Genomic DNA, 27,753 nt, shown 5'->3' on the forward strand with positions numbered 1-27,753 from the left:
CGGGACCGAACCCCAGGTCGCCTGGCGCCCCGGACTGGGCTGGGCTGGGCTGGTGGGCTGGGGGCTGGGCAGGTGGGGGGCGCTTCGGTGCCGAGCTCCCGGGTCTGGGGCGCGGGCGGCGGCGGGCGGCGAGCGGGCGGCGGCGGCGGCGGCGGCTCTCCTCACTGTCGGTAGGTAGAGCTCGCGCTCTCTCACTTAGCTCTTTCCTTTAACAGCCCAGGCGAATTCCTCAGACTCCCGGCGGTGGCGGCGCTTACACGCGATTCGCGTTCATCAATCCACGACATGAAGACAGGCGAGAGAGAGAGAGAGAGAGAGAGAGAGAGAGAGAGAGAGAGAGAGAGAGAGAGAGAGAGAGAGAGAGAGGAAGAAGAGAGGAGAGATGGCGGGGGTTGAGGGGTTCAGGGCTGGGGGGGACCTGAAGGAAGGGGAGGGAGGAGGGGGGAGGGATGGGGGGTGTGGTGTGTGGAGGGGGTGGCCAGCCAGCCCCAGCTAATGGCTGGGGCCAGCTTTTCCAAGGTACGCATTCAGATTTGAAGGTGCCCCCTCCCCCTTCTCTTTCCCTTCTTCTGGGGGTGGGGGCTATACCTTAGCCCGCAGGTCAACTCAGGTTACCTCAACAGGTATAAGAACTGCCCCCTCCCCCAGACCAGCTTTGAATATCAGCAAGCCAGAGCAGAGCCTCTAACCCAAAAGATGGTCTCCTTGGGGGGTCCTTAAGTCTTCGGACTTTAAGGAGAAAACAGATAAACCACATCACAGCCCCCAGGCATAGGACCCTGCAGCCACTGGCCCCTCCCCAGAGTCTGAAGCTGTCCCCTCTTCCTAAGAGCCTTAAGACTCTTCTAGAGAAGAACACAAGGGCTGGTTATACCAGGTACCCTATCAGGGCCACACTGTCCCTTCAGACACCAGCACCTACCTGGAGCAGGGAACCCAGGCAATGGCAATAAGCTTGGCTGGGGTCTGAGAGGAAAGCTGTTTATGGGGACTAAGAAAGGAAAGGATAGCTTGTGTGTTCCTGGCTTCTGGCTGGGCTGATCCAGGATGTTTCTTTTCAGGAGACTATTTGGATCTGAGGTAGAGGGGACTGGAGCAGGCCTCTTACTTGTCCCCACATACTCCCACCTCATAGGAAATGCCAGGTCAGCCTGGGGGGTGGGGTGCTCCTTGGCTTCTCTGAATCCTCCTCTTCCCCAGGCAAGCTGCCCAGGCCAGGATGTGGATGGGAACTGTCAACAGACACTCTTTAAATATTTACCCACACTTTCTCTGTGTGTGGGGAGGTCACTTCATCCCCAATACTGGGCAAATTGAAGTTAATTCTAATGGATAAAAGAATCTTAATCCATCAGCATCCTTCCCTGGCCCTCAGTGGGTATAGTTATATGGGTCGAACACAGACAGAAAAAGGGAGAAAGTGAGAGAGCCATGTATGTGTGCTATGTGCATATGAATAAAGAAGATGAATAAGAATGTTTTCTCCATTTCTCTCTCTCTCCAGTGTGTGAGGTTGTTACACACAGTGCAACCCTGGGGCACACTGTGTATACGAATACACACAGTACATGCTACCTTCTCATCCTGGGACACATCAAGTGCATGCTCACTGTAAACTAGCATGTACATTCCTGGAAGCATCCCTTTCACCTCACAGATACTACACACACGTGCACACCAGGCTCACATGCACATAATGCCTGACAAACACAGATGCATCTTTAGGTCTTTCGCATCATGGGGAGAAAAAAAAAAACCACACCAAACTCCCAAACACTGCTACCTGTTTTCCTTCCATATCCTGGGGTTTCAGGGTTGGATGAGGAAGGAGGTGATTAGAAAACCAGATCTTTTTCTTCCCCATCCCCATCCAGAGTCAGCTCTGGGGATGGAGAAAGGAATAGCAATGCAATGTAGGATGGTTTGGAGAGAATAACCACCACCATCCTATTATTTGAATAATTGCTGGGGAAATGGTCACTCTCAGCCAAATTCCCAACGGAGGTTCACTGGTACACCAGCAAAAGATCCTTCCAGGATCTTGCTTTTGGGAGACCCACTCCTATCTCAGTTAGGGACTGCCCCAACTGTTAGACACTCAGAACTCTGGCCCTAGGGCCAGGAGGGAAGGGTCAAAAGAGGCAGTTCCAGAGCTGCAGCCCTCCCAAGGGTCCAGAACAGTGCATGGGCACAACTAGGCTTCCACCTACCAGAGCCTGCTGCATCCTTGGCTCCAGCCCTGCCTTTTTCCAAGCCTGCTCCTCTGGTGCCGGGTTGAACAGGGTGGACTCTGGGCTCCCAGCATCTGGGTCACTGGGGACTGTCATAAATACTTTCTCTTCTCTGTCTGGAAAGAGGAGGCCCAGAGGGCAGGATCCGCTCTGGGGCCTGCGCCTTATCTTTTAGGGGGTGGGGGGATATTTCGACATTTTATGGTCCAGCGAAAACCCTGCCACAGAGCTATTCTTCTGGGCCTTTGTGTCTTGGAATGCGACTGTCCCGAGTGTGCCGCCACCGCCGCCTGTCCGGAGAACCCACCAGTCCCGCAACCCCTGGTCGGACTTGGTTTCCCCTTTGGGGGAGATATTTCATCTTCCTTTCATTTGATTATTTTATTTTATTTTATTGCTTTTGCACGTATCTGGTTTATTTCGCTTCCTGAGCCTGGAAATAAAGGAACCGAAAGCAGCCATCCTCGCCGGGGCCATCTCTATTCCTCTCCCTGAGGCCTGCACCGCCCTCTTAGGTATCACGGATTTATGTTCGTTTGTCCGGGTCATTCCGCCTTTTTGTGTTAATTACGCGCTGCCTGCTTCGCACTTATCTCCTCCGCAAAGCGATTATTTTTGATGCCTACCCTCCTGCGCCTCATGAGCCCCCTGCCAGAGCGAGGGTCCATCTCCCGCTGCCACTCGCGAATTATTTACACCTCGCAGGTGAGAGGATTGATTTGCTCAGAGCCAGTGGGGCCGGGCCGGGCAGAGGCGCGGGGCCTTCTCGCCGCGGCCCTGGGCCAGGCCTCAAATGTCAGTGTGGCCAGGCAGGTCGGGGGGCACCGCCGCCTCTAACATTGAGCAACAGCGCCACCTCGCGTCCATTTGCTCCAATGCAGTCCGGCCGGCAAAAAGCCAACGGAGGTCCTAGGCTTGGCCCAAAGGTGGGAAGTGGAAGGAAGGAGGCTCCAATTGGGTGCAAAAGAAAGGGATTCCCCGGAAGGGTGTTGCCTCGGGACTGCTGTTCTTTTGTTTTCTAAGTTCTTGAAATAAACCTTGTGAAAGGTTACAAACTGTTCTCTTTTTGTTACCCTCTTTTCTTGCATTAAGAGACATTGTGCAAAGAAACTGTAGCTATTCTCCCCGCCCTCCACCCCTCCCTCCCGCGCCCCGCAACACCATTCAGGCGCATTTCTGACCTCGGAAAACCTCCGCGCACGCGGATGCACGAACCGAAGCTCCCGGGACCTCCTGTCCGCAGCGCGCACCCTAAACTCCTCCTTCCTCTTATCCTGATGCTGGACCCGCAGGGTCTATTCTGCCGCCGCCTGTAGGATTTTAGGGTGGGCTATGACTTCTCCAGGCTGTTTGCCCCCTGGTTTGTAGCCCATCCCTCGCGCGCGCGCGCGCGCTTTCTCCACCTCTCCCTCCCAGCCAGTGAGGTCCTGTTCTCCGTGGGCCATAGACAAAACATTCCTATAATCCGATTTCAAAGGAAAGAGTGTCCACCTTATTTAAACCATAAAACAATTAAGCCCAGACGTCTAGCCAGCTCTGCGCTGCTGTTTTGTTCGGCCCCATTCAGAACCCAGAGCAGGGAGACAAACAGCGCCATAAAAGTGGCATTTCGGGGCTGCGGAAATGTACCTATCCGCTGCCTTCCAAGTGGAACAACCTTTAGGGTTTTGTGATTTCTGACAAAGGAGCAGAGGAGAGGTGGGAGGGGAAGATTAGGGAAGGAGGGCATTTGCTAACCTCTCTCTCCACCGCCAGCTTTCATTTATTTCCCCAGAAGTGTGTCGTGTTGTTTTAATTAATAAGTGATAATGAATAAAAATCGAATCCATTCCTGACCTGCAGGCTGAAGGCTGGGCTGGGATTGTATATTGAACCGGGCGGTGGGCCTGTTCTGAATCCCAAGCGCTCCTCAGGGTCTTCCAGCCCTGCAGCCCTCCTTCCTGCCCGCAGCAAGGCCGGCTCTGGCGGGCAGGCTGCAGGAAGCAGGCCGAGCTGATGGACGCCGAGGGGAGGCGACAGGGCCTTCGAGCAGGGGCGGGGTGGAAGCCCGGAAACACCGCCGAGCTCGGGCTGGGAGAGAAGCCCTCATCCCAGCGGTCTCAGCTGAGGGAGAAAGGGGTGTCTTGGCTTCCATCAAGTGAGGAACTGAGGCCAGGGTTACAGAACAGCAGAAGGCCAAAGGGAGAAGTGAGAAAACCTTTCCAAAATACCAAGAAAACAATGCTTCTGGAATTGGGGAGGAGGTCTCCTAAGCAGGAAAGAGGAGCAAATATTTCAACAACAACTAAATTTGTTGTTGCAACTTGATTGTTCCCCAAAATATTACCACAACAAAATTTTCACCCCTTTCCACTTTCCTCCAGACCTCAAAATTGGAATGTTTAATGGAAGGAGTGGGTAAGAGATTCAAATAATTAAGTAGAGACTGGTCCCTACAAGTGTATCAACAGTCCTGTGAGGTGATGCTTTGGGGGAAGCAGTATATGGACTGGGACCCCCAATTATTGTCTTTTATGGTGGTATCCTCCAAATATTCAGAGCAACACCCTGCACCCTCAGCAAAATGGGCAGCCTGAGATATTAAAGGGCTATATTTCAAGCAGTCTGATTCTAATAGTTTCCAGATTGGGGGATTTCCGAGAAAGGGGGCGCCCGGCCCAGGCATATACCCAGCAGCTTGTGTCTGCTTCTGATTAGCAGATGAAAACTGCTGGTTTTAGGGAAGGCGCTCTGGGGTGCAGCTCAGTCAACCAGCCCCACTAGGCTGTTACACACACACCCTCACCTTTGTGCTTGGGGTCTCACAGCCACCAGGGAGCACCCCACTCATGGCTAATCTCTAACCAGCTTCCTTGGGCCACACCAATCCCTAGGAGTGCTGCAGCTGCTTAGCATGACCCTGGTTACTCCCAGACCAACATGCCAACTCAACACCAGAAAGAGGGAGAGACTGACAAGAGAACTAGGAGGAGAGGAGAGCATAATGATTGAGAAGTAGAAAGTAAATCTAATTCTGATTATATTGGCTTTGTCATCTTCTTCCTCTCCTCTTTCCTTCCTCCTCCTCTCTTTCCTTCTTCCCTTCTTTCATTTCTTCTCCCAGCCCTTCCTCCTTCTCCTCTTTCTCTCTCCGTTTTGTTCTCTCTCTCAATTCAGTCCCCAATGCTTGTCCTGCTCCCTGAGGCCTGCCTGGTCTTCCTCCTAGCCGAACATCCCCCGTCAGCCTTCTTTTCCTAGTCATCCCTGAAAACACCAAAGCACCAATGCAGCTGGGCAAGAATCCAGCCTGGGCCCTCACCCAGCACCCAACTTTCATCTTCACCTATCTCTCCTCTACGATCTCATGTACTCATAAATTATTACAATTAATTACAGCCAGGGAAAGCCATTCATGCTGTGCCCCCCCCCCCCACATCTAGCCACCAGGAAACTTGTAGGCTGGGGCAGGCACCAGCCAGGCCTCTGCCTCAGCAGCTTCCACTGCTCCCCTGGAACCCCCACCCCCACCCTGCCCTGCCCCAGAGAAGCCATAGGCATTTGCCCCTCCGAGGTAGCCAGCCTCCCCTAGAGGATCTGAGCACTTGCCTCCTCCACAACATGAGCCTGGTAGCCACAGGGAGGAGAAATAACGAGAACTGGATGCAGTTGGGTTTCTGGTTTTTAAAGCAACTTGGATATATTAACACAGAGCTGTTCTACCATAACAAACAGAAGCACATTACAGGACCGACGCTGGGGACAGACGCTGAGGGTGAGAAGGAACGCTGCTATCTATATACACGCTTGAGGCACCGGCCTGCGCCGCCCGACCCAGCCTGCGCGTCCTGGCCCCTCAGCTCCTGGGTTGGGAATCATTGTTGTGTGTGTATGTATGTGTGTGTCTTTTTTTTTTTTTTGTACAAAATCTGCACACAGAATGCCCCAGGCCTGGGAAGGGATCGCCCAGATCAAATATGATACAGGAAAAAATAGAAATATAGCAATTCAAGTACTGGCTTCTCTGAAGAAAGGAGGAAAAAATCACATTTGTGTGTGTCATTTATTTCTGTTGCGCTGGGGGGAAGAGAATTCAGTTTCTCTTCTGCCTCTTTATCGCTGGGTAGAACTAACTCTAAAACACCAATTTCTCAACACTTAACCCTCCCAAATCGCGAGTTTTCCTTTTTCCCTTTTTTCCTTTTTTAAGCTGATTGGCTTTTCTCTATCTTGCTCCTTCCTTTTCTTTTCGTGCTTTCTTTCTCCCGCCTGGGTTGGGGTATTTTTGTGGGGTTTCTGTTTTTCCCTTGGCTGTGCTGAGGCAGCAGGCTGGGGCAGGGTTTAGGATTGCTCCTTGTCGGTTTTCTCTTTATTCATCTTTTTCATCTTCATCCTCCGGTTCTGAAACCAGATTTTGACCTGCCGCTCAGTGAGATTGAGAACCCGGGCCACCTCGTACCGACGGTCCCTGGTTAAATACATATTGAAGAGAAACTCCTTCTCCAGTTCCAGCGTCTGGTACTTGGTGTAGGGGCAGCGCTTCTTCCTCGTGGAACGGGCGTGGATCCAGTTGGCCACGGGGTTGCCTGGAGGGCCAAACATAGGCAAGGGTCAGTGGAGCCCCTTTCCAGCCCAGGACCTCTGCCACCCCAACCCCAGGCTTAGCCATGCTCCCCATATCCAATAATTGAACCTGAATTTGGACACGTTTTGCCTTAGGAATTTACCTCCTTCCTCCTTTTGCATTTTGCCCCCTCCCATCTCCCCTCCCTCTTTAGTTTCCAGCACCTAAAACTGTAGGAAATCCGAGGCTATCAAAGCCCCTACAGTCTGGTCCTCAGCTTCAAGAGTAGTAATTCGAGAATATCCTCATAAAAAGTCCAAATTCCCAACCGTTTCATAGGCCCATAAACGCTTCTCTCTCTTGTTTTTTATTTTTATAGCAAGGTCTCTCTCCTCCCCACCTCCCTCCTCCTCTGCCCCCTCCCATCCTCCCAGCCCACGACCAAGTCCTGAAATTTCAGCACTTCTGCTTCCTGACCCTGAGAGTCCCTAAACCCCTCACCACTCTCTCCAGTGCCTGTCTCCCGCTCAGAGTTCAACCCTGCTGAGGCGAATTCTCAGGACGATGCTGAGATGGGGAAAGTCTTTCTCCTCTCTCCAGAGAGCTGCTGGACTTGGGGACAGACTCCCCTATAGCTTGGCCTCCAGTGTCCCTCTCTTGCCAGCCCCAGGACAGGCTATGCAGGAGCTAAGCCTCCAATTTCAGGTTTATGGGAGTAGCTAAGGGCAGGGAGGGAAGCCTTCAGAGGGGTATAATTAGGCCCTGGCCCCTTATGGGGATAGAGAAAAAGATTTCCTGCAGCCCCCTCCTGGGACTCCCCCAGACACTTCCTCACACCCAGGGGACTGCACCCCCTCTCCTGCTGTTTCTCCTTATTTCCCCTTTCTCTGGCCCTGCAGTTCCCACCTGCCCCCCCACCTATCCCAGCCAGACCTCTTTTGCAATACTCTGAAGGTTCCTATCTCTTTGATAGGAGCCTAAGAGTGTGAGTGTGAGTGTGTGTGTGTGTGTGTGTGTGTGTGTGTGTGTGTGAGAGAGAGAGAGAGAGAGAGAGAGAGAGAGAGAGAGAGAGATTGATTCTCTAATCTGGGGAGATGCCTTCCCCATTTCACATCCCTGACACCCATTCTCTACCCTTTCTCCTGTAAACCCTCACAAGAGGGTTCTCAAGTTTAAGGAGACTCAGACCCTACTTCTCTCCCCAGTTCCCTCTGGAAGTCTTGATCTCTCCAAGATTCTAGGCTACAAAATCCCCAAAGACCCCTCAACCAATGCTCCTGGGGGAGGGCAATGGACCTTCTGTTTTTATGAATCCATAGTGGGGTGAGAATTCCCATGCTGACTGGGAGGCAAGGGTGATTTTTCTCCCAGGGGTATTTCCTCTCTACCCCTAGTGTTCTCCTCACCTCTCCCCTGTCCCATCTCAAACCATAAAATGAATCTCGCCCCCCAGTCCAGCCCCTAGCCCTGTCTGCATTTCTTGGAAAGTGGCGATTGAGCCAAAAAGCCTGGGCAGGGAGAGGGCAGGGGTCGCTTTCATCCAGTCAGCCTCTGGGAGAGGAGTCCCCCTTCGACCCTCTCCCAACCTGGCTCCCTGGGCCCCCTTCTCGGACCTTCCTTTCCCTGAAAGCTCCCCAAGGTAATTCGCTTTTATTGAGTCCTCGCCCCCTCGCCCTCGCCCCTCTCCCGCGCTCCCTGGATCGCTCGGAGGGGCTGTAATTCGGCTCCCCCCCGCCTGTCCTCCCCTCCCCTCCCGCGCCGGTTGTAAAGGAAAATTGCTCCCAACTTACTGGGGTCCAGGTCGGCCTTCTCCTCTTTGTGCTTGCTGCCGGCGAGTGCGTCCGCCTCGGGCGAGGGCAGTGTCTGCGGGGCGCGGTCGCGCAGCTCCCCGGGCGAACCGTACATGTAGTCCGGGTAGCTGCGGCCGTCTCCCGGGCCGCAGTCGGCGCGGCGCCCGGGGTAGGCGTCCGGCTTGAGGGCGTAGTGACGGCCCCCGGCCGGGAAGCTGGGGAAGGAGACGGCGCCGGACAGCGGCTCGAGCCAAGTCCGCATGTAGCGCGTGTCGGCGCCGAGGTGGGGCTGGGGGCCGTACGGGTGATATACCACGGACGACTGCGAGGGCACGGGCGCCCACGACGTGCTGAACACTGCCGGCTTGGGCGCGAAGCTACAGGACGGAAAATCGCTACAGTCCGGCACCAAACCGCTGGGTCTGGCGGCGGCGGGGTGAGCCCCTGTGGCCGGAAACCTGGACGCTAGGAGGTCTTCATTGTCGTGAGAGATGAGCGAGTCCACGTAATAGTTACTGATGGGCCCCGTCGCCGACATCGTAACAGGGTTTTACATACATAAGATTATTGTATGAACTGTATATGTACTTTTTATCTGCTCACAGAACAATCAAGGCAGGTAATTATTTTTCCAGCCTTTTCCCGGCAGCTCATTGGTTCCCCAGCCCCCACGTGATCGTATTTACCCAAAAATACGGCGCGGATCAATGCGCAGGGGCTTTTTTTTCCCTTGCTTTCCCCCCCTCCCACCCCCTCTCTCTGCTGATCCCCGCGACCTGCGTTTTCCTGGGGGTCCGCAACTCTGGACTCCAGGCGCCGGGCCCCCCCCCGCAGGATCGCTGATAATCAGAGAACCCCCCCTTGCCCATATCCGCTCATAAACAGATGGCTCTCTCCAACCATGAGGATTTTTTAATGGGGTGAAAATACCAATCCCCGAAGCAAGGGTTCCGGGACCCCCAGGGTTGAGCTGGGCGCAGGAGCCCCATAGGGGCGTGGAGGCCGGTGGAGGTAGGTGGAGGAACTATTTCTTGACGTAATCTGTCTCTGTCGGCCCCGACGCTCCCGCAGTCTCTGAGCAAGCCTAGATCAGCGATTGTCAGTTCGGAACGTGGCTTTTAAAAATGCGTTTTTAAATAGTGTGTATGTATGTATTTCTTTCAGGAGCTGCAGCAGTGAGGGAGGGAGGGTGGGAGGGGACTGGAGAAGCTGGGGTGGAGGGAGGGAAGGAGGGAAAGGGGAGCATCCTTCTGCCACTGGCCAACTCAGCCCCCAAATCTAGGGTAGGGGAAGCTTAGGGAAGATGATCTGCGGGTGGGAGGGGAAGAACTTCGGAATCTCATACACCTTTATCATCAGACTTGGAAGTGTGCTTTGGCACAGATATACAAGCGCCTTTATTTTAAATTTATTGTCTGTATCTATTTATGTTTCTTTGCCAGCTTGAAGAAGTGGAGGAGAGATCTACACAACTTAAGTGGGGCATCCCCATCCCGTCTGCCTGCTCACACTCTTTTGCCCCCAACTTCATCTCTGCGTCACCCTACCCCCCCAAAAGAAGTCACTCACTGGTTCTGTCTGCAGAGAGCCAGGGTGAGAACGGGCAAGGCGAGAGAGCGACCTCGGTCGTGGGCAAGTAGCTTGTTTTTACGTCCTTCAATAAAAATTTTATGAGGATCATTTGATTGTTCATAAATGTGTCTTTCATTAAATAAAATTGTAGGCTGTTTTTGGAATGGGAAAAAAGCAACGGAGGAATGGGAGAAAGCAATTTCTTTGGGGTCGGATGCAGGAAATCTGGAGGGGGCAGTGCGATTGTAGGTGAATATCAGAGAACTTGGATTAACCCCCCAATAGTTGGTTGCTACCCTCCTTAAATTTTGGGTTCACTGCACAGCCCTAGGCTTTACATCAGACTGTCCCATGGTGGTTTAGTAAGGGGGAGGGCATTAGGCAATCAGAAAACCTTCAGTGTGTGTGCAAGAGGGGGGTAGGGAGATTGACTGGGGGCAGGAGAAGGACAGGTGATTGTCCCTAGAGGTGGTGCACTTAGGCAGGGCAGAATGAATTTGAAGGAAGGGTGCAATTTCAGGGTCAGAGGGAAGAGTCTCAGTGTGCTCAAGGGGAAATAGGCAGGAGCTGGGGCTGAGATGCTGGCTCTTAAGGCAGCAGGGAAGGAGGCTTCCCAGATCCATCCATGCTTGCCCCTGCTTTCCCTCTTCTATCCCCAGGAGGGGACCAAATGCCAGGGGTGGGGGTGAGTGCTGGATTTCTCATGTATCTGGATTGCTCTATCTCCTTTGGGGTGATAGAAGGGCTGGAGAGTGTATTAGGTGTATTTGGTGGCGTGGAAAGTTGGGGGGAGGGCACAGCTGCAGCTCCAAGCTCGAACCCCAGCTCCATAGGTCCCCTCCCCAGTCCCTGCTCCTCCCCCTCTTCAGTTCTTTCCATTTCGGTCTACCGGGGCTGGGATTTCAATGCACAGAGGACATGAGGGAAATAATCTGACTGGGGAGAGGCAACGGGGGTCTGCAGCCTTGTCCCCCTCAGCTCCTACTGTCTTCTCCCTCCATCTGGATTGGCTGGGAAACCTAAATTACAACAAGACAGAAAATCTCTTTGGCCTTGAAGGAGTCGGGTTAGCTGTCAATCAAAAATCTTCCTCGCTAGTTCAAGGAAAAGACGGAAGGTTCCAATCCTTCTGCGGAGGCTTTCTCCAAATCCCCAGTGCAGTCAGCACCTCCCCCAGCCCTTGGTGGCTGGGGACCGGCCTGGCTCTTGGGCGGCTGCTGGCAGCGATAAGCAGAGACATTTAGCCTTCAGCGGGGCCCCGGGCCAGACTGCGACCAAGAGGACACCAGGGGACAGAGCCTGAGAGAGACTGAGACCCAGACAGCCTAAGACAGACCAACTGAAACAAGGCACCAGGCCCAAGAAAGGAAAGAAGGAAACAGAGGATTAGGATAAAAAGAAAAGAGGTGGGGGAGAAGAAAGGAAGGAAAGTAAGCTGAAAAGAGAGGAGGGAAAGGAGGGCATACAGATAGCTAGCCCAAAGAAGGGCAGTGATAAGCAGGCAGGCAGGCAGGACGGGGCAGGGCGAGAGCTGACGGAGCAGCCGTGGCATTGTGCAGTCCGCTTGCTTGCCGGGCCTTTGCAGTGGGACCGACTCCGGGCGCAGCAGCCACTTCTGTCTGGACACAAAGGAGGAAGAGGCCTCTTCTCCTGCCCCTCCTGGGGGACCAGCTCGGGTGGGTACACTAGGCCTCCGGAATACAGAATCCCATATTGGCCCAGGCAGCCTCCCAGGCGACTGGAGGCTGAGCCATGCTCTGGTCAAGGAGCGAAGAAACAGAAGGAGAAAGAGCTTTCACGCCTGCTCCTCCTTTGCGTTTTCGCCAGGCAACAGGGCCTCTCTGCCCCAACCCCAGCTTTCCTGCAGGAAAGAGTCTTTAAAGATCCTCTCCTATGGACTTCTGCTCTTTGGGAGAGCCCCTCAACTGGACATCCTGGCTGTAAAGAGACGCCCCCTTCTTTCCTATCCCCTTTGAACACAGCCTTCTTTTCAACTCTTGAGCTGCCTGAGCACTGGCCTGCCTACCCTGCGGAGTCTGCAGCAGTCAGGCGTCAGGATCACCATCCAGGGATCTTTGCTGCCCATTAAATCCCCCAGGAAACCAAGGGGGATTGTTGCCTTGCCTTGCTTTTGGGAGCAGGAACTCCAACCCTCCCCACTAAGTCACAGGCACAGCTGTGGATCAGGAAGCAGGCCTTGCCCACAGCGCCCTCCTGGCCAATGTCCCATTTTCCCTATGCCCCTCAGAGAGAGGCAGCCGTGGGGAGGCCTTGGAGAGCCTGGGAGTCTTGAAGTCCAGTAGGCCCAAGTAAGACAGGTTCCACATCTACATTGTGAGTTGCAACCCCTTTTTGCCATATTTGGAGACAGGATGGCAGGTCAGGACTTTTCAAGCAGGCTTTCAGACTTCCCCTAAACCCAGGTGTGGGGGGCACAAGGATATGGGGGCACCAAGAAGGACGGGGTTATCTTACTGGGGTTCAGTTACTCCTGCTGAATCTTCCATTCATATTTCAAGGCTCCCTCTCACCCACACCACTCCCTTCAATTTTCCTTATCACTGCTGGGGCAATTTGAGAGACCTGGGGGCAGCTGAGAGTCCCTGTTGGTGTGTGTAGAGGGGACCCAGTTCTAGCTAGCAGTTCTGTGAATTCACTTGGATTACTTAACATTCTTCTCCCTCCCCCCCCCAAAGATTTCACTGGGCACAGGAGAGTCCCTTAAGGGGGAGGGGCACGCTTACTCTATCACCTCAAACCTGGGCAGCTGAGACCACAATCAAGCTAGCACCGTGGGAAGGACAGACAGACAGGTTAGAGTCATCCCCTCCCCCCTGTCCCGCGGCTCCCTTTCAGTGATTTAAATTCCCTCCGGTTCAATCCACACCGTCAAGTTCGGATTAAATTTAAAACAGGCTTTTCTCTATGCCCCCAGTGGGCCATCCCAGCCGCGGCAGGCAGGGAGCCCGCTCACCGCTCCTTAGCACCGGCCCTGCGCGGCGAAGGCCTTGCTCCATTTGCTTTCATTTTCCTTCTCCCCCTGAAATGGGCTCATTTCACCTCTCAGCTGTCCTCTCCCCTCCCCGCCCCCTCCTGGGTTCCCTTCTATTTTCCCCCCTTCTTTTCTGATCCCTCTTTGTTGGGAAAAACACACCCACACACAACTCCTCCTAGCTAAGGCCTGCCTGCGCTGGAAGCAGAAACTGAGTCCTCTTCGCCTGCCGCGAGGAGACCCGCGTCCTGCCCCCACCCCAGGTGGGTATCTCGGATCCCTGCACACCCGGAGTCAGGCCCCCAAGCCCAGCAGGAGTGAAATCCCCAGGGCCTGTGAACGTGGCCCTCTCAACGCCACGGCCTGCCGCCGGGCCTGCATTCCCGCTGACGCCCCCGCCCTGCCGCTCCGCAGCAAACGGGGCTATTTCCGGCTCCCCCAACACGTTCTGGTTTTCCAGCCTGGGGAGTGGCTGGAGGGGGAGCCGCCCCAGAGCTAGGGCTGCCCTCTGCCTGGAGCCCCAGTGGCCCTGAGCGCGTTGTTACCTGATCTTTTGTGTGATGTATGTGTCGCAAAGAAATTTGCAGTGACTTTGGAGCCCAGACTGAGGAAGCCGAGGTAGCGAAAGGAGAGACAATACCGGCCCGAAGTACAATTAAGGGGCTAGAGCCTCTGGTCTCTCCCCCGCCCTCCCTGCGCGACTGGGAGCTGTCTAGCCTCAAACCTCAGGGCGACTCAACGAACCTGGAGCCAGAAACTCAGCCCATGGCGGGGAGAGCAAGAGGACTCCGCATCAAGAAACCAGAGGAAAGCTCCCTTCCAAGTTGGGGGCGCCGTAACCCGCCCTGCTGAGTTGCAGAGAATCCAATGAATGAAAGTGCGCATTCCGACGACTAATTTTCCCGAATTGTCTCAGCCTTTAGAAGGAGAGCCTAGGGTTTGGGACTTCTCAGACAGTCAGACAAACCGCATCTCCCGAGACGGACAGACTCACAACGTGAGTGTGAGCCTGAAATAATATACAGGTTCAACATTCCCCGAGGCCTCCTTGCCAGGCCTGGCGGGCGCCGATCTCCCTACCTTCTCTCCCGCCAAGGCCTCAGGCAAGAGACCCAGAAGACTCCGTCCCTCTGGCTTGGTCCAATCCCGCCTCGGGAAGCGCCTTCGTTACCTGCTCCTCGGCTCCCCATGGCCACAGATGCAGGGCAGCAGCCTCCCGCCGCCGGGGGAGGAAAGCCCCGGCCACCGCAGCCCGTCGCCACCCGCCCTCCTTCCCTCCCTCCCTCCATCTCGCCCTCCCTCCCTCTCTCCCTCCCTCACGCGCTGCCGCTCGCGGGGCCCTCCCGCGGGCAACCTGCTCTGGACCAAATCCAGGTATCTCCGAAAGAGAAAAAAGAAAGGACCTCTTCTATGAAAATGGGAAAAAAAGGAAGACCTTTAACTGCATTTATTTTTTCTGCTCTGACCATTGGTCGGCCTCCGTTTAGATGTCCAGGACACAGCCCAGAAGCCGCAGAGGTGTGCCGGGCCTGCTGCCTCGCCCACACTGACCGCCGCGCCCCCAGCACTGCACGCTGCACACCCTCTGGGCCGCCGCCCCCGGCAGCCCAAACACGCAACAGACCTCAAGGTCCTTCCTACAGACTCAACATCCGGTTGCCGGCCTCGCCGCTGACCACAGCCCTAGAGCCCACTTTGCTCCGTCTGCGGCCGAAGTCCACACACGATCCACCTTGTCGGTGCTCTAGCACCCTGCCCGGACACCCTTCCTAGTCCAGTCGCCAGCTGGGCTACACTTGGGCTGCGGCGCTGCCCAGGACTTCAAACCTCATCCCCTAAGTGGGACCCACACAAAGCCCGAGAAAAGCTGGCGTTCCCACCCAGCCCCAGCCTCCGGTTTCCGCCTCCCCCTTCACCTGTTCCCAAGAAGAGCTTCCTTCATCTCCGAGCGAGCGCGGAGGCAAGGCCGATGGCAGGGGCGAGGTCTCAGGGAGGCCACAGAGATCAGTCAGGCTGTGCCGGAGCCCCCGCAGCCGGCGAGATATCTGAGAGACCAAGGCTCTCCTTGGCGAGCTCTTGCCTTTTCCGCCTTCTCCCGCAAGTCTCAAACACTCACACGCGGAGAGTTCAGCTCTATAAATCCTGCTCCTCTTTCTCATATCATAATTAAAAAAAACCAGTAGGGGAGGTTTTAACTTTTATTGCGATTTCTAGAGTTGGGCTGAGGAGCATATATTAAGTTTACGCTTATGCGCTCTCTGCGGGGAGGGTCCTTTAAGAAATAAAAATCCATCTTAATATCCGCAGACGAGAGAGATAATTTTTCCCTCCTCTTCACGCTGTTCCTTCTGAAGACTCCCTTCCAGCGAAGCGAATAAATAATTACCATCGCCTTAGCCATGATCCACTGTCCCAGGGCCCTGAGGTGGACTCTGATTACCAGACTGGCCCTCACCTTGGCCCTATGAGACCTTGCTCCATTTCTTGGGATCCAGGGAAGAGGACCCATTGACCCCTGGCTCTGTGATCACCCCTTAGAAGCCCACTAGCTTTGAAATGGAAATGGGAGCAAAGGGACCCAAATCACAGAAGTCGTTCATTGGTGAATTTCGGCCCATCAGGGGACACTATCTCCAAGTCAAGCGTTTTTGAGCACCCTGCTCCAGCCTGGGACTCCCCATACCCCAGTCGGTTGTGTGCTTGGGTCAGACTAAAGACTCAAAGGCTGCTAAAGGGTCCCAAACCAGGGGAGTCCCTTGCTTGCCTCCCACCAGCTGGCCTGTCTCTCTGGAAACCTCCCCATTTCCCTGGGAGCCATAGAGATTTGAGTATATGCCTCCAAGGGAAGATTTTTTTTTCCTCTCACAAAGGGATAGAAGATAGACTGACGATTCAGTTGGGGGGAAGGAAAGGCTCTATTTCCATTTTCTCCAGTTTCCTTGAGGTTCAAAATAAATCTCTTTGTGTAAGAGAGAAGAAAAAACTGAACGAGTATGTGTATAAATAAATACAGGGGATTTGAGAGAGCCTAAAGGAGACAGAGAGATAGAAACAGAGACCTACATTCATGCAAGGGTGCATATATCTGCCCCCCCCTCAGCAAAATGACTGGAAGAATATAGAACTCTAAGTATATATTTTGTTACAGAGACATGATTTTGTCCCCTATTTGAAAGTTTATGTTTTAATAATCATTAATATTCCAAAGTAAGAGAACTAGCAATCCAAACTCTTTTTGGCTTCCCTTATCCAGTATCTCTGAGAACCGGGGTGTATCTCCCCATTCTCTCTGACCCCTCCCCCATTTTTCAAAGGCAAGGAAACCTCTTTTGAGACCCTTCTTTCTAGCAACCAGGGCCAAAACTGAGGAACCCATTTCAAAAGGAGTGGAGGAAGCTTTACAAAGTTTCTCATTACTCAGATTTCCCCCTACCCCATTCTCCTCCCCTCCTCCCACTGGCATTAGCCAACAACCTTCCCAACAACATGGTAATGGTGGGCGCTGGCAGCTTGTGTTCACCCAGACATTTCCATGGAATGCAAAGATAGGTAACTGCCTGACAGTCACAGACTCACAGATACACAGACCAAGGCCTATGGGCAGAGACTTCTAGACAGACCAGAGCCAGGTTTTTGCCCTGATATTTCCCAGTAGGGTGTTTGTGAGGGTTTCTACTTGGACTTGGTAGCTTTTCTAACCTGCCAACACCCCACATATGTTCTTCCCTTGGAGATGGAGCTATAGAAGGGGAAGAGGAGGCAGCTGGACTGTCGTTCATAGTTCCCCAACTCTTAGAACCTCCAGGCACCTCGCTTTTCTAATGAGAAGCTCCAGCCCCAGCCAACTAGAGGCATTTTCTCTTTTGGAAGTGGTAGGTTCCAGAGACCCTTCCTCTTTCCCCTAATGATTCTGCCCCACCCTGCTGTCCAACTGAGCTGGCCCGCCAGGCCAAACTCAAAACTCCTGAATTTCCTTGGAATTGGCTGGACCTTCTTTGTCTGTCTCCATCAGCTGGGCCCAGGAGACAATAGCTGCAGGAAAAACTCCTTTCCCTCAGTCACAGGGATTAGGACAGACTGGGGAGGGGACAGTATAAAGCAGGGTTCTCCGGACTTGTCCTGCGGTCTCATTCACAGCTTGCACCCACTTTGCCCTATCTGGGAGGGGGCTGTGGGGCAGTCTCACTGGGGAGAGAATGGGCAGGAGAGATGGGTTGGGGCCCTCGACGAAAACCGACTGATGTAACTCAGGCAGTTTCTTGTTGCCGAGTTCAAAACTCAATCCCAACAACATGAAACTACCTAAGCCACAGATCAGCTGAGCAAGCAGGGCGGGAGATTCAGCTTTGCATCTATCCGGAGGAGAAGGGAAGGGGGTTGGGGAAGGAAGAAATTCAGCCCCGTCCCCCTTTCCGCCCCCACAACCTCCCTAAGGACTAGAGAGAAGATTTTGTGTGGCTGGGTGGGTAGGGAGTCTGCCTTCATCAGTTTCTGGTCTAAGCAATCACTAAGGGAAACTCTGGTGAAATGGGACCGCTAGCCGCCAAATCCCTGCCCCACCCCCAGCACCGCAGTGGAGCTATTTCCCTGCATCTGGCCCTGGCCCTGAGGGAAGCTGGATCCTCCTTCCACTCTTGAGCTGGGTCCTCTGTCTTGTCCATCTGGCTCTCCTGTACTCTCCTACACTCTGTGATCCTTTCCCTCTTCCAGCTCAGTTTAGGCTTCCTGGTGAACATGAATCATACCACAGCGCCTGTGCTCTGAAGCCACTTCCAATCAGACCACTTGCCTGGCAAAGCCCTACAGGCAGGGAGTGTAAGGACCAAGAGCCTGGGCAAGGCTCACACCCACACCAGCAAAAAAGCAGGAAAACCTAAGCTTCAAGCTCCAACCTACTCTACCTCTCCCTCCTCCCTCCAACAGACGACCAGACTGAGAGACACCTAGACCAGTGCGTGAACCTCGAGGCGACTCTAAGTGCCCACAAAGATAAAGAAGCCAAAACCACCAATTTACCCCTTTAACCACCGAACCCCATAGCAATGGGCCGGGGAGGGGAAGAGAGGGAGCTCAAGGCTGCTGCCCTCCGCTGCCAGTGCCCACCAGGCAAGCCTGGGCTCTTAGCAAGCACGGATGCCTGAAACACCTTCTTCCCGGCTTGCCCACTGCACGCCAAGCACCTGGGGACGCTGCTAGTCCCCACTCCGCCGCCAAGAGAAGAACAAGAAACCGCTTCTCTTACCTTGTCGCTGCTTCCTCCTCCTGCTGCTGCCGGCGTTTCTGTTAGCTGCTGTCGATGTGTCTGTGTGTGTGTGGGGGGGCTGAGCTCCTCATGCCCCTCGGCGGTTAAGTTTATTCCTCTCTTTGGATGGGTAGGGGGCTCTTGGGGTGCCCCCCAGCAGTGGTGGGGTGCGCCCAGCCCAGCACCCCAGGCAATCAGATCCGTCTGCTCCTCAAGATTGCAGTTTGCTCTCTGCCTCTTTCCCTCCTCCAGTCACCTTTAAATGCATCTTTTACTGCAGCACCACATTATATTTGCAGATCATAAAATCCACCTCTCGCGCGCACCAAGACCGTCCTGACATTACTGTTTTATGACCTTGACTTATTGTGGTCACCTGGATAATATTTAAATCAACGTTATGGTCTCTCACTTACATTAAACCCGCCAAGAGACGTTCTAGAAAGGCTCTAGGAGATGAGTCAAACACAAAACACACACATCCACACACACAGCTTCTTTGGGGGAGGGGGGTGTCGCTAAAAAATACTAAAAACAAAAAAACCACCCATTTGAAGCTTATGATTCCGGAAATTTATTAGGATTTTTTTCTCCATTAAGGAAGCTACATGCAAAAGATACAACATACAGAATATCTTTAAATAACACAACTCCCAGACAGGGACAGGGCAATTTTTTGGGGGGGGGCATTCTGCCTTTGCTTTGCTATGTTCTATTTTTAATTTTTTTTGTTCCTCTGCATGGAATTTCTGAGATGTTAGTGGATAGGGGACGTGGGGTGCTGGGAGGGGTGGGAGAAAAGCAGAAAGCAGTACAAATACAAGACTTCAAGCAGATTCTTAGAGCGATTGGGAGGTAAAGACACAGAGAGGGTTTGGTGGAGACGCTGGGTGCTACGACAGACACACAAACACTAGCCGAACTTTCCAAAACGTCTATTATTCTAAGGAGGAAATGCAGCAAGGAAGAAGCGATTCTGACTGACTGTGCTCTGCGAGATTACAGACCCTCTCTGTTTGATTATTTTTCTTTTCTTCGCCTACAATTGGGTGGATTCGATCTTAATTTTGCACAGAGAACAGAATGCTGTGTGTGAGTGTGTGAGTGGGTGAGTGAGGGGCTGACACACACACCAGTCACACTCCCACCCCCATCTATGAGGGCATACACCACACCCCACACCCAAGCACCCCATTTCTCATGCTTTAGGTAGAAGCATCCTCGCAGCACGAACCATAGGTCCCTTGGAAGGAGAGTCTGAGGTCTTTGCCTTTTTTGCAGGCGCGTTGCATTTATACTCAGGGAGGAAAAAAAAATATCACCAGGCACAAAGGGAGGAGGGGCGGGGAAAGGAAGGAGGAGGGAGGGGGAGGGGAGACCGCGCACTCAGGTGAAATTAAAATTGGAGGTCAGTTCCCGGATCCGATTCTCTCGGTTCATTTTCTTGAGTTTCATTCTGCGATTTTGAAACCAGATTTTGACTTGTCTGTCTGTAAGGTTAATGGTCTTGCTAATCTCCAGGCGGCGCTCTCGCGTCAAATACATATTGAACAGAAATTCTTTCTCCAATTCCAGCGTCTGGTGTTTAGTATAGGGGCACCTCTTCTTCCTTCCGCTCTTTGCTGTCAGCCAATTTCCTGTGGTGTTTTCTGCCTTTATCTCCTCTGTTAAAAATAACATTATTTACATAAGTATCCCTCGAAGATGCAAATCCTCCCAGCAGGGCTGCAGCCTTTGCCAGCCTGCTGTTGGGGCGTTTGAGGGAGCAGAGGGGAGCTGCTCTCACCCCACAGGCCTAGCCAGTGGGATCCTCTTGGGGACAAGACTTTTAGAATTTCTTTGGGTCTAGACTTACAGGGAAAAAAGGGTGCAGGTTCTTGCCTTTCAAACATTCATTTAATCTAAATCACCCAAGTCCACATTAATCTATCAAATCCTGAGTATTCTCACTTTTCTCAGCTTGCTCACCCTGGTGGGTTCCTTTAAGCCTCTCCAGGGCCTCCCTCAACTCTGTTCTTCTCCAGCTCTGGAAAATTCCAACCAAACTGAATAGTATTTTCCAGGCCCCAGACCCAAGTACAGAGTCCATCCCAGAGCCCAGAGTCAATTTCCAAAGAGCTTTGGCCTTTCAACTCAGTGGAGGGACTTTGTTCCAGTCTCTGCAGCCAGAGGCCACTGCATTGTCCCTGCAACCAGGCTCCCAGCTCTAACTCCCACCTGAGTTGCCATAGAGTGACTGTGTTCTATTAGATCTCCCTGTTGCCATCTCTTTCTCTCCTGGCCATTTCCCCTAGGTGTGTGTAGCTGAAGCAGGGAAGCTTGTTGGAATAGTGAAGGTCAGGGGCAACAACTTTGTGGCAGGCCTAGGGGTCCTCAGACATATTCCCTGGCCAGAGGACCTAAAGTCAAGGAAGAGAGGAATCCCGAGATATTTTAGCCTACTAAAAATTTCCTGCCCAATCTGGGTGTAGATAGGTACATATGCTTGCAAATATACATGTATACCTGCAGAGATACACACTTGCATATTCATATGTACACATAGGAATGTACACATGTCCACTTATATGAGGAGATACTGTAGTGTAGTGTGTATTTCCTATTATCTTATTAACAGCTTCTCTCCCTGGCACACATTCTTTCTGAAATGGACCAGCCTTGCTCTTCAAGCAGCAGAAGGGAATTTGGCCATTTAATAAGGGAAAAATGTAGTCCAAAGACCTAAGAGGAGGCACCCAGCAAATAAGTCTGCTATGGTTCTGTGCTCTCTCTCCTCCTTATGCCAAAGGAAGCTGCCAGGTTCCAGGATCTTATCTTGATAGGGAGTGGGAAGGGAGTACTAAGGGAACAGAAAATACCAGAAAGATGCACACTGGAAACTGCAGTATAAAAATATCGATGTCTTTTGATTATTCTCCATCCTTTGCACCTGCCCCATCCTGCCAAATTGTGTACAGGCTCTACGCATATAACCCTGTCTTGTTTATTTTTCTTATTGGTGTTGGGTTTGGGGGGGAGGAGAGAAATTATAAATGGGGAAGTTCAGCCACAACCTGTCTTTGCCTCTGGCCTGATGGAGACACCAAAAAGGGAGGGAGACAAGAAGAGCACAGGCAGAGTACAGGCTAAGGGGATTAGTTGAAATAGGAGGGTTTAGGTTGTGGTGTGGATAGCAGGAGAGAAAGAGGAGCTTATAGGGATGGGTGCAATTTGAGTTGGGAGATGGATTTGTTAACCTTGACTTTGCTTTTGGTGGGGCTAGGATACAACTTTTTCTACCATAAATCTATGTCCCAATCAAGCTCAGTGTCTGTAGAGAGTGTATAAAATTAGACCTTCACAATGCATATGTACCACAAGGAAGGTTTCATGTGTGTAGCTGCCTCACTCTCCCTCTTATCCTCACAAACACACCAGTGGTCATCTTCTGGCCAGGATCTCTGTGGACTCATTTGCCAAGGCCACCTTTGTAAAGCTGACCAAAGAGAGTGAGGTTCTACCCATTCCTGAAAAAAGAGTGCAGATATCTATGTGAGCGGGCATGAGTGAGTGTGTGAGGAAAATGTCAGAGGGGTGTGTGAGTGTGACACAAGTCACCGTCAGGCATGCGTGTGTGCGTCGCTTCCATATACAAAGCACCACAAGATCCAGCCCCCCCCCAGTCTGCTCCACTCTCAATATTTCATCTACCTTTACACCCTATGAGCCCTTCTTATATACTGCTGCCAGTAGCCAGTGTCATAGGGAGCAGGTTTATTCCTCCCCGTTGGGCCTTTTCCGATGCTTTTTGCTCCAACTTTTCAGGGAAAGTCATTACCCTCAGCCTCCCTCCCCTGCTTATGTGTTTCCTCCACATTCTTTCCCCAGGTGTCAGAGAAAGATCCTAAAGGTCTCCAGTTCCTAGAGCAGAAATGAATCTTGAACCCTGAGCTTGAACTCTAGCTAGGCTTTCTCTCTCTATCCAAAGTCACAATGAAATCCAACCAAAGCCACACTCCCTTTCAGGAGAAAACCGCTTGCCACGCACACAGAATTTTCCAACCACTCATTTGTAAGCTGCTTTTGAAAACCAATGGGGAAAATGTAATTTAGCAAGGAAAACAAAACCAAAAAAAAAAAAAAAAGGAAAAGAAAAAAATTTAAAGGAGGAAACCACCACCAACAACGACAACCAAAAAGAAAAACTTAAAACATTCCAAATGCCCTGTTTCAACGCCATCTCCTAGCCAAGCATCTGGAGGAGAGGGAGAGATGTGGCGGGCAGCCCTTCACCTCCACCTCTTCCGGCCTCAGCCCTCCAGTCTAAGGCCCCGGGGCCAGACAAGCCAAAAACCCAAGAAGCCCAAACCCTATGTACATCTCAAACCCACAAACAACAAAACGCGTTTCGCAGGAAACAATTTTCAACTGGGAAAACGCAGTAAAGAGAAATCCCTCATCTCAAAAGCCTTCCCACTTCCTGGCCTATGATCGCCATTTTAAGCTTTTTGTGAGCTTTTGACCTAAGTGGGGCACAATCAGCCCCCCACCCCCAGGACACCAGTGTTGAGAAAGCAAACCAAAACCAGCACGCGCCCAGGAGCCATCATGCGTACTGGGCAGCACCGGGCGCCTGCAGGCTGCTTGTGGTGCGCACCGCCCCGCCTTAGCACCCATGGCCCGGGCTGGCCCGGCACCTCCACATCGCCGCTTACCTTCCCAGCTAATGACGCGCTACCAGCCTGGCGCCCTGCAGACATCAGTCGCAAACTGTGGTCGCCTTCCCAGGACCTCCGGTTTTCGAGGCCTCAGCCCAACCCTCCCCCCTGCCCCTGTCCTGGTCACGAAGACCAAGTGCCAGAGCGTCCCAGCCCGGCCCGCGGCCCAGGCGGCCTTACCTTTCGCTTCGTTATCCGAGGTATCTGGGCTGGAGTCCGCAGTCTTGGCCCGCTCCTTTTCGCTCTCCGAGGGGCTGCTTTTGGGGCCCGCCAGGCTCTGCTCGGTCTTGATCTCATTGGGGCTAGGGGTCTGGCTGTCGGACTTGGGGGTCTCAGGGAAACTCACTTTGCCCCCGAGCTGAGGCGATTCCAGATGTTCGGCGCGCGGGTTAAGACTGGCCCGCTGCTCGAAAGGGGCTTCGAAGTCGTTGGCCCCGGCGCAGTGGGGCGTCTTGTCCAGCGCCGAGTAGCTCGGGCTGGCGCGGTAGTAGCTGGGGACGGGCACCTCGTGTTCCCCGAGGCAGGACTCCGGCAGGGGGTGGGAGTAGAGAGCTGCCTCGGGGCCACTTTTCGCCCGCTTCTCTGCGCTGTACATGCAGCAGACATTCTCCTCCTTGACACTAGGTGGGTAGGAGCAAGAGGACAGAGGCCTGCCAACAGGTTGTTCCAGGCGGTAGGCGGCTTTGGGGTCGCCCCAGGAGTCCAGCTGAGAGAGGTAGGACGGGTAGGTGTTGAGGGCGAGGTTGGGACTGCCGCCCTCGTCCCTTTTGGAGAGCGAGGGCGCGAGCCCGCAGCCTCTCATCACCCCGCAGTTGAAGTCACTCCCAGATTGCATATACATGCCTGCGCTCCGGCTATAGCGCTCTCCTCCGCCCGGCGCAGCCAAGGGCTCCGCGTACGAGTTCGGAGTTACATTGCGAGGGCATGTCATTTTCAGAGAGAGGGGTTTTTAAGGAGCAATACTACAGCGGAGGAGCTGACATCTTTTTTTTCCCCCATCCGGGAAGGGGGGGCGGTTGGAGGGGCGGGAGGAAAAAGAAGGGGAGGGGGGGGAAATATCAGCTCCATAATTATCCGCGCATTCGGTCCTCACCATGTGACGGCTAGACCAATGGGATTTGAAAATGGCCTTGATGATTCAGACGGCCGTGACGTCAGCGGGGTCAAGTTGTCGGCAGGCGGAGCGCTCAGCATGGAGTAACAGCGCCACCTAGCAGCTGCCTCGGGGTAGGGGCACTGGAGCCCTTCCCCGCGAACAAAGGAAGCGCCCCCCAGGCGGCAGGGGCGGTGGGGGGGGGTGGAGAGAGATGGGGGCGTTCTGGGTAGAGTGGGGTTTGTTTACCCGGGAACCAGCCGGTAACTCCTGGGGAGAGGAGGGAGGAGAGGGGGGAAATGAGGGAAAGTGGGAGAGAGAGGCAACGGGGCTCAAAACAAATTCAAATTAAAAGGTCAAGACACGATTCAGGTACTTCTTCCCTTCTCTTCACCTCCCCTTTTCCTTTTCTCAGCCCCCACCCAATCTTCTCTTGGGGTGGGAGCAGGATGAAGTTTTTTGGGGGGTTGGAGGGGAGTTGGGAGGTGAAGGGTGCTCCTGCGGGCAGAGAAAGAGAAAGTTAAAGAATCCCAAACAGGACTAAAGTTTCAGCTGCCTGTGCTCTGCTTTCTCGGGCTTGGCCTTTTGGGTCTGGGAGTTCGGGGACCGACCGTCTGGGAGGTTGGTTGAGTTGCAAGTTCCCTGTGGGAGTTGACTGGAAATCTCCAGTGTCTGGGGTGGGTCAGGGAGGGGGTCACGGTCACCTCAGGGCTGCTGGAGAAAGGAGGTTCCTAGTGGATGTAGGGATCCCTGGAGGGAGAAGCCCAGGACCCGAGGTCCCCGCTCCCTCACCCCGGAGCTGTGGCCTGGGCCTGGCTGGGCGGGCAGCTCCTGGGTCACTATCTCAGGACTTTGGCCTTGGAGCTGGTTCGGCCGCTTTGCTCCAGGCACTAGCGACCCTTGCTTTCCGCTTGAACTTGTCCCTACTAAAACAGGGAATATTTCTGAAGAAAAAGACCAAACCTGCAGGGATTTTTGATCGGATTCGGGGAGTCGCATATCAACACGAAAAATGAGGACACCGGACGTAACCAAATCCGACCCAGAGCGATTGGGCTGGAAGCATTTTTATTTTTTTTAAAAGGAGAAGTGAAGCCGGTCTGTTTTTGTTATTGTTGTTATTGTTTAATAAAGGGAAGGAAAAAAAAGGGAAATACATGTTTCAAATAGTTCTTTCCGTTTCTCCATCGCTTTTCTCCCAAAGCGAACAAAACTCTCCACCCCTTCCTCAGGAAACGGAATCCGGAGAATAACTTGTCTTTCCGGTAGCCCCACATTTTTCTCTGGACAGAGCCTGGGGTTTCGACTTTCCGAAGTGCTGAAGCCAAGCCGGGAAAGGACCCTAATGCCGAGCGCCCTGGCGTGGTCGAGTAAGGAGGCTGGACCGCTTCTAGGGAGGCCCAAGCCAGCGCGGCCAGAAGAAGACTGTGGAAAAAAAAATCTGCTGAATTCCCTCACCCACGGACTGAAAGACAAGGCGCAGGGGTCCCTGAACCCCCAGAAAATTGGAAGGAGATATGGAGTGTGTGATTTGCTTGCAGAACGGACAGGGGAGATTTGAAATTAGTTTTGTGTTTTCATTTGCAGGGGTTGCCTGGCCTCAGCATGGGGGTTGTCCCGGGCAAGGTTAGGCTGTTTAGGCCCCAGACCAGACTTGGGACAGCCTGGGCAGTAGTCAATCCAGGGAGCCATTTGTCCCACCGCCCATCCCCGGGGAAACAGCCCAGACTTTATGGCCACTCTGTTTGTATTATCTGCATAAGTCTTTCCCCACCAGTTTGATCGAAACCGTTCCCTTTTACGAGGACCCAACGAAAATTTCCCGTCATATTTATCAGCTGAGGATAAAAATTTAGTATGGGAACTGATATTTCCTCATTTATGGGACGATGAAATTAAAGACCAAAGCAATTGAGAATTATATGGCTTTGGGGGGTTCCCTCCCCCCTCTTTCATGTCTCCTTTATTTTCCTGCCTGGTTTGTCTGTCCCTGGAGTTTGTTTTCCCAATCCCCTGCCCTTGTCCCCTGGATTGGAGTCTAATGGTCCCTTTCCCCCATGACCAGGTGCTGCCTAGCTACCTAAGATTTTTCTGGCCTTTTTCTCTGTGTTAGTGGCTGAGGGCTGGAGCAGCACTCTCTCTCGGATCCCCTACCCAGGCCAGGCTGGAACTGATGGAAGGTGATGAGGGAAGAGCCTCCAAGATGAATCCAAGCCCAGCCTGGGAGGGGATGGTAGGAGTCCCAGAAGAGGGTGAAAGAGATAAATTCTCAAAAACAAGTCCCCAGGCAAAAGCTGAAGAGCCGGCAGGAGAGGAACAAAATCACTGGGCCTCCCGTCTCTCTCCCCTTACCAGCCTGACCCCCATCCCAAATCTACCACCTACCTCAGCCAGGGTAAGGGATAGAGTTGCTTCAGAATCCTTGCTATTATTAATGGAAATAATACCCTTGGGAGAAAGCCTCCCACCTCCTCACAAGAACGGATAGTGTTTAAAGTTGAAATAATTAGAAGTATGATAAACACGGCCCATTAATGGAAAAAGAAATCAAATTCATCAGCTTAAGTGGGACCCCCGGTGGGACAAATGTTTGCCTCTAATTACTCAAGATAAACGAAAACCCAGAGCTGTTAAACAAGAGCCCGCTCTTGCTCGGACAGTCACAGACCTGAATAACTTGTTGGGTTTTTGCAGACTTTGGGATTCTACCTCAGTGAAGGTAAAAGGAAGAAAGAAGTGAGAAAGAGTGGGCCAGGCAAAAGGAGTATTTATGTGGCTCCAAAGAAGTCCAGCCTGGTCTGGTTCCCAGCCCTGCCCCCTTGGGCTCGGTCTTTCCCGAGGCCACGAGCAAAGGCAGTTTCCATCCTATTGTCTGGGCCTGGCGTTCAAAGGCATGCCGGCCACCACAGTCACCCCGCCTGCCACTACTGCCAGGTGCCCACCAGCTCTGCTCACAGGACCAAGACTCTCAGCCTGCACCCTTGGCAACTGGATTGGGGCTTAAGAGAAGTCTGTGTCACCCCTGTACCAATTCTTATTAAGCCACTCTCCAACTTCCCGAGAATGCGGAGAGACCTGCACCTAAGACTGACTCTGGGATTCTTCTTACCTCAGCTTGGGGACCCAAATATCCATGGCTGTAGGCCAGAGTTGGGGCTCAGGCTCTGCATGTTCTGGATAAATCTCACCCGCCCCAGAAGCCCTGGCATCTTTTGCTCTTCGTGCCTGGTACCCAGACCCTGAAGGGGCAGCAAGGACGGGCCTGGGCCTCCTGCCGGCTGAGGGTTTCTGAGTAAGGGAGACAAGGAGGGTTTCCAGAGCTCCTGGCATGCTCCAGGAGGATCCAGTGGTTCCACATAGCAGGACAAGGGCTGAGGCATGAGGGGTCCCCATTAAAAGCAGAAGAAAGTGTCGTACTCAACGGACAGAAAGGAAATTCGGCTGTTTTCCGGCTGTAGCCCTTAGGTCACCCCAGAAGCACCATGATTTCTCCAGTGAAAATTGTCCGTTTCCCTAAGTGGTTAAGGAAGTCATCTGGGAAATTTTAGAGATGAAATGAAAAATGAAAGGTGTCTCTTCCGTTGGGATAAAATAAT

At 53.1% G+C, this 27,753-nt stretch overlaps 3 protein-coding genes and 3 long non-coding RNA genes across 8 annotated transcripts in view; 3 read left to right on the forward strand and 3 right to left on the reverse strand.

Moving 5' to 3' along the window:
• Hoxc4 (homeobox C4) overlaps positions 1–14,369 on the reverse strand; it is a 60,585-nt gene extending 46,216 nt beyond the window's left edge. The window contains exon 1 of the mRNA XM_078014526.1: positions 14,206–14,369. The gene's annotated coding sequence lies outside the window, so the exon portion shown is untranslated. The remainder of the gene's footprint in view (positions 1–14,205) is intronic.
• Hoxc9 (homeobox C9) lies at positions 5,877–9,234 on the reverse strand. Its single transcript, XM_021726261.2, has 2 exons — positions 8,562–9,234; positions 5,877–6,793 (listed from the first exon to the last, which is right to left on the reverse strand). The coding sequence occupies exons 1-2, from the start codon at positions 9,097–9,099 to the stop codon at positions 6,549–6,551; spliced, it is 783 nt and encodes a 260-aa protein (XP_021581936.1). The 5' UTR covers positions 9,100–9,234; the 3' UTR covers positions 5,877–6,548.
• On the forward strand, positions 9,254–10,241 carry LOC144364824 (uncharacterized). The gene is made up of 2 exons (XR_013422895.1): positions 9,254–9,572; positions 10,004–10,241. It is a non-coding gene; the product is annotated as an uncharacterized LOC144364824 (long non-coding RNA).
• LOC144364825 (uncharacterized) lies at positions 11,548–15,431 on the forward strand. Its single transcript, XR_013422896.1, has 2 exons — positions 11,548–12,946; positions 13,308–15,431. It is a non-coding gene; the product is annotated as an uncharacterized LOC144364825 (long non-coding RNA).
• Positions 15,432–18,917: 3,486 nt separating this feature from the next.
• On the reverse strand, positions 18,918–24,118 carry Hoxc10 (homeobox C10). Its single transcript, XM_005325064.2, has 2 exons — positions 23,245–24,118; positions 18,918–20,031 (listed from the first exon to the last, which is right to left on the reverse strand). Exons 1-2 carry the CDS (start codon positions 23,993–23,995, stop codon positions 19,754–19,756), a joined length of 1,029 nt encoding a protein of 342 aa, XP_005325121.1. The 5' UTR covers positions 23,996–24,118; the 3' UTR covers positions 18,918–19,753.
• Positions 22,936–25,311, forward strand: LOC144364827 (uncharacterized). 3 transcript variants are annotated; one of them, XR_013422900.1, is made up of 4 exons: positions 22,936–23,264; positions 23,689–23,779; positions 24,172–24,529; positions 25,093–25,311. It is a non-coding gene; the product is annotated as an uncharacterized LOC144364827 (long non-coding RNA). The 3 variants fall into 3 exon arrangements; XR_013422901.1 differs by having other exon boundaries at positions 22,943–23,264; positions 24,172–24,291; XR_013422899.1 differs by having other exon boundaries at positions 22,944–23,264; positions 24,172–25,311.
• Positions 25,312–27,753: the final 2,442 nt, after the last annotated feature.

This window comes from Ictidomys tridecemlineatus, chromosome 6 (assembly GCF_052094955.1).
Source record: "Ictidomys tridecemlineatus isolate mIctTri1 chromosome 6, mIctTri1.hap1, whole genome shotgun sequence".
Classification (NCBI taxonomy): Eukaryota; Metazoa; Chordata; class Mammalia; order Rodentia; family Sciuridae; genus Ictidomys; species Ictidomys tridecemlineatus.